The sequence below is a fragment of the Piliocolobus tephrosceles genome, unplaced genomic scaffold (genome assembly GCF_002776525.5).
Source record: "Piliocolobus tephrosceles isolate RC106 unplaced genomic scaffold, ASM277652v3 unscaffolded_18851, whole genome shotgun sequence".
Taxonomy (NCBI): domain Eukaryota; kingdom Metazoa; phylum Chordata; class Mammalia; order Primates; family Cercopithecidae; genus Piliocolobus; species Piliocolobus tephrosceles.
The window spans coordinates 893-4431 of NW_022300811.1; the positions used below are offsets into that span (position 1 = coordinate 893).

At 59.7% G+C, this 3539-nt stretch overlaps 1 protein-coding gene across 1 annotated transcript; it reads left to right on the top strand.

Annotated features, from left to right (window-relative positions):
• Window positions 1-23: 23 nt before the first annotated feature.
• Window positions 24-3493, top strand: LOC111533950 (tectonin beta-propeller repeat-containing protein 1-like). Its single transcript, XM_023200601.1, has 4 exons — window positions 24-273; window positions 1121-1303; window positions 1498-1620; window positions 3069-3493. Exons 1-4 carry the CDS (start codon window positions 49-51, stop codon window positions 3453-3455), a joined length of 918 nt encoding a protein of 305 aa, XP_023056369.1. The 5' UTR covers window positions 24-48; the 3' UTR covers window positions 3456-3493.
• Window positions 3494-3539: the final 46 nt, after the last annotated feature.

A 3539-nucleotide genomic window follows, 5' to 3' on the forward strand; every position in this document is an offset into this window, starting at 1 on the left:
GAACACTGACCCTCGTCCTCCTGCCACAGGTTACCTCCAGCTGCTGCCATGCCCAACTCAGTGCTGTGGGCGGTGGACCTCTTCGGGAGAGTGTACACGCTGTCCACAGCCGGCCAGTACTGGGAGCTGTGCAAGGACTCCCAGCTAGAGTTCAAGCGCGTCAGCGCCACCACGCAGTGCTGCTGGGGCATCGCCTGTGACAACCAGGTCTACGTGTATGTGTGTGCCAGCGATGTCCCCATCCGCTGCCGAGAGGAGGCCTATGAGAATCAGGTAGCGATCCTCATGGTTGGAGTTGCCAAGTGGGTCAGTTTGCTGGGTGATTGGTTAAAATGATGAACCACAGAAGGGAAATGGGGGCCCCAGATTCCCCACCAGTTCCTGCCTTCATTTCCTTCCTTGTACTTAAAAATCTGAGTTGCTGCCAGGCGTGGTGGCTCACGCCTGTAATCCCAGCACTTTGGGAGGCTGTGGCGGGCAGATCACTTGAGCTCAGGAGTTTGAGACCAGCCTGGGCATCATGGCGAAACACTGCCTCTGCAAAAAAAATCCAAGAATTAGCAGGGTGTGGTGGTGCGCACCTTTAGTCCCAGCTACTCAGGAGGCTGAGGCAGGAGGATCACTTGAGCCAGGGAGGTCAAGGCTGCAGTGAGCCATAATCGTGCCCTGCACTCCAGCCTGGGCAACAGAGCAAGACCGTGTCCCCCTGCACCCCCCCAAAAAAATTCCAAGTTGCATAGTATCCAGGGTCTTTGAGGCCGAAGCCACTATTGTGTTCTCACCAAAGCAGGCCGGCCAGGTCCCCAAGAGGGCAGGCTTCAGTGGTTTCCGGGAGCCCAGGGCAAGGTGTGCCCTCCACCGCCTGTCCTGCTTAGAGCGCCATGGCTGGCAGGAGAATTCTTTGCCCCTTGGGGCCGCGCTGATGTACTTGCTGGCTCGTGATAAAGTGGCGTGGGGGTCCTCAGTCGCTGGGGAGCAGGCCCTCTGCTCACTTCCTATTCTGGAGATCAGTGAGGGGGCCGGCTGGGCAGGGTCAGCTGGCCCTGGAGATGCCCGGCCCGCCTGGGTTCCCGCCCAGCAGGCTTGGGTCCAAGGCCACCTCTGTGTCCCCGGCCCTCAGCGCTGGAATCCCGTGGGTGGCTTCTGTGAAAAGCTCCTGCTGAGTGACCGCTGGGCGTGGAGTGACGTGAGTGGGCTCCAGCACCGGCCGCTGGATGGGGTGGCGCTGCCCTCGCCGCACTGGGAGTGGGAGTCTGACTGGTACGTGGATGAAAATTTTGGAGGCGAACCCACCGAGAAAGGGGTAGGTGAACTCGGGACCCTCCGTGATTGCCCTGTGGGGAGGGGGCGCCTAGGGCTCCGCCTGTCCCTGCTTCTGTCCCCTACACCCTGTGGTGCCTGAGCTCGGGCCTCAGGCCACGCCCTCCCTCCCAACCTTCCCCAGCTCTTCATGTGCCTTCCCTGCAGAGCCTGAGAGCCCCTTCCTTGGTGTTTCAGGGGTGGACGTATGCCATCGACTTTCCCGCCACCTACACGAGAGACAAGAAGTGGAATTCTTGTGTGCGGCGCCGGAAATGGATCCGGTACAGGAGATACAAGTCCCGGGACATCTGGGCCAAGGTCTCTGTGCCTGAATGTGGCTTGGGGGCAGGACAGGGCCAGGACAGACTGTGACATGCAGCCTCCTCTCCACCTTCCCCACCTGTATGCATCGGGGGACGCCACGCCCACCTTCGAACCTGGCCTTTGAGCTGTTTCCTGTCCCAGGAACACCCCGGCACTGCGTGTCCCTTTGCTTGGGAGATGGTTACACAGGGAGCCAGGCCGGGTCCAGGACAGCACAGAATTTGCCCTGACCCTGGTGTCCAAGCTGCTCTGTCCCCGACCGAGACTCCATCTGGCACTTTGTCCTCCCCCTCAGCCAAGGGAGGCACCTCTGACTCTAGCGTTGCTCCATGAAGAATCTCCCAGCTGAGGGAGGACAGCCCTGGACCCGGGTCTTGGTGTGGTCTCCAGTGAGTGGAGGCCTCCCTGGGATGTCCAGGGCTGCGAGGTGGGGCTGCCCCTGGGCCTGGGAGAAGCCAGGAGACCAGGGAGCTGGCCCTATTTTTTTTTTCTTTTTAGAGATAGGGTCTCACTCTGTTGCCCAGACAGTGCTCTGTTGCACCCTGTTGAGTGCAGTGGTGCAGTCATAGCTCACTGCAGCCTCGACCTCCTGAGCTCAAGTAATCCTCCCACCTCAGCCTCCCTAGTAGCTGGGACTACAGGCATGCACCACCATGCCCTGTTAATTTTTAAATTTTTTGTAGAGGCTGGGTGTGGTGGCTCATGCCTGTAATCAATCCCAGCACTTGGGAGTTTGAGACCAGCCTGGCCAACATGGTGAAACCCTGTCTCTACTAAAAATGCAAAAATTAGCCGGGCACGGTGGCACATGCCTGTAATCCCAGCTACTCAGGATGACTAAAAATACAAAAATTAGCTGAGTGTGGTGGCACGCACCTGTAATCCCAGCTACTCGGGAGGCTGAGGCAGGAGAATCACTTGAATCCAGGAGGCAGAGGTTGCAGTGAGCCGAGATCGCACCACTGCACTGCAACCTGGGCAACAGAGTGAGACCCCAGTCTCAAAAAAAAATGATAAATTTTTTGTAGAGATGGGGTCTCACTCTGTTGCCCAGGCTGGCCTTGAACTCCTGACCTCAAGCAATCCTCCTCCCATGGCCTCCCAAAGCACTAGGAGGGCCAATGACTTTTGAAGACTTACACTGGCAGGGCCATCTTCTGTCATCAGCCCTGTTCTTAGGGCTGGCAACCAAGTCACTGAGATCGGGTCACTGGGAAGCCCAGAGCCGAGACCCTGCAGCGCATCTGCCTTTCACACGGGGGCAGCGGTGACCACTCGGTTGACAGAGGGAGGACGGGGCAGGGGTCCCGACAGTCCTGATGCTGCCGTCCCTGTGGATTCAGGCAGCTGCAGGCTGGGCTGGAGAACGGTCATCCAGAGGGCAGGCAGGCAGGAGGTGGGTGCACCCCAGGCGCTGACTGCTTCTCACCTCCTTGCTTCAGATCCCCTCAAAGGACGACCCCAAGGAGCTGCCCGACCCCTTCAACGACCTCTCTGTAGGGGGCTGGGAGATCACGGAGGAGCCCGTGGGCCGCCTGTCAGTGTGGGCTGTGTCTCTGCAGGGCAAGGTAAGGCCAGCCCCTCTCCCTGCCCCAGTTCCCCACGACCCCATCTCCGTGGGTCCTGTCCTGTGCATCCCCTGGGTCTTGCTCCTCCCAGGAGCCCCGGCCCCCCGACCCCATGCCTGCTCCTGGCCTTTCTCTCCTCCGAGCCCCCTGCATGCTGATCAGTGCCCAGCCTCGGCTCAGGCACACCAATGTGGCCTCCTCAAGACAGATTCTGAGCCCCCTGCCAGCTCCCTGCTGGTGCCTCCCAGTCTTCAGGAATAGTGTGGGGGTAGGAGTGGGGGTGACAGAAAGTGTGCCAGTGGACGGATGGGTGGGTGTGTGGACAGATGGATGGATGGGTGGGTG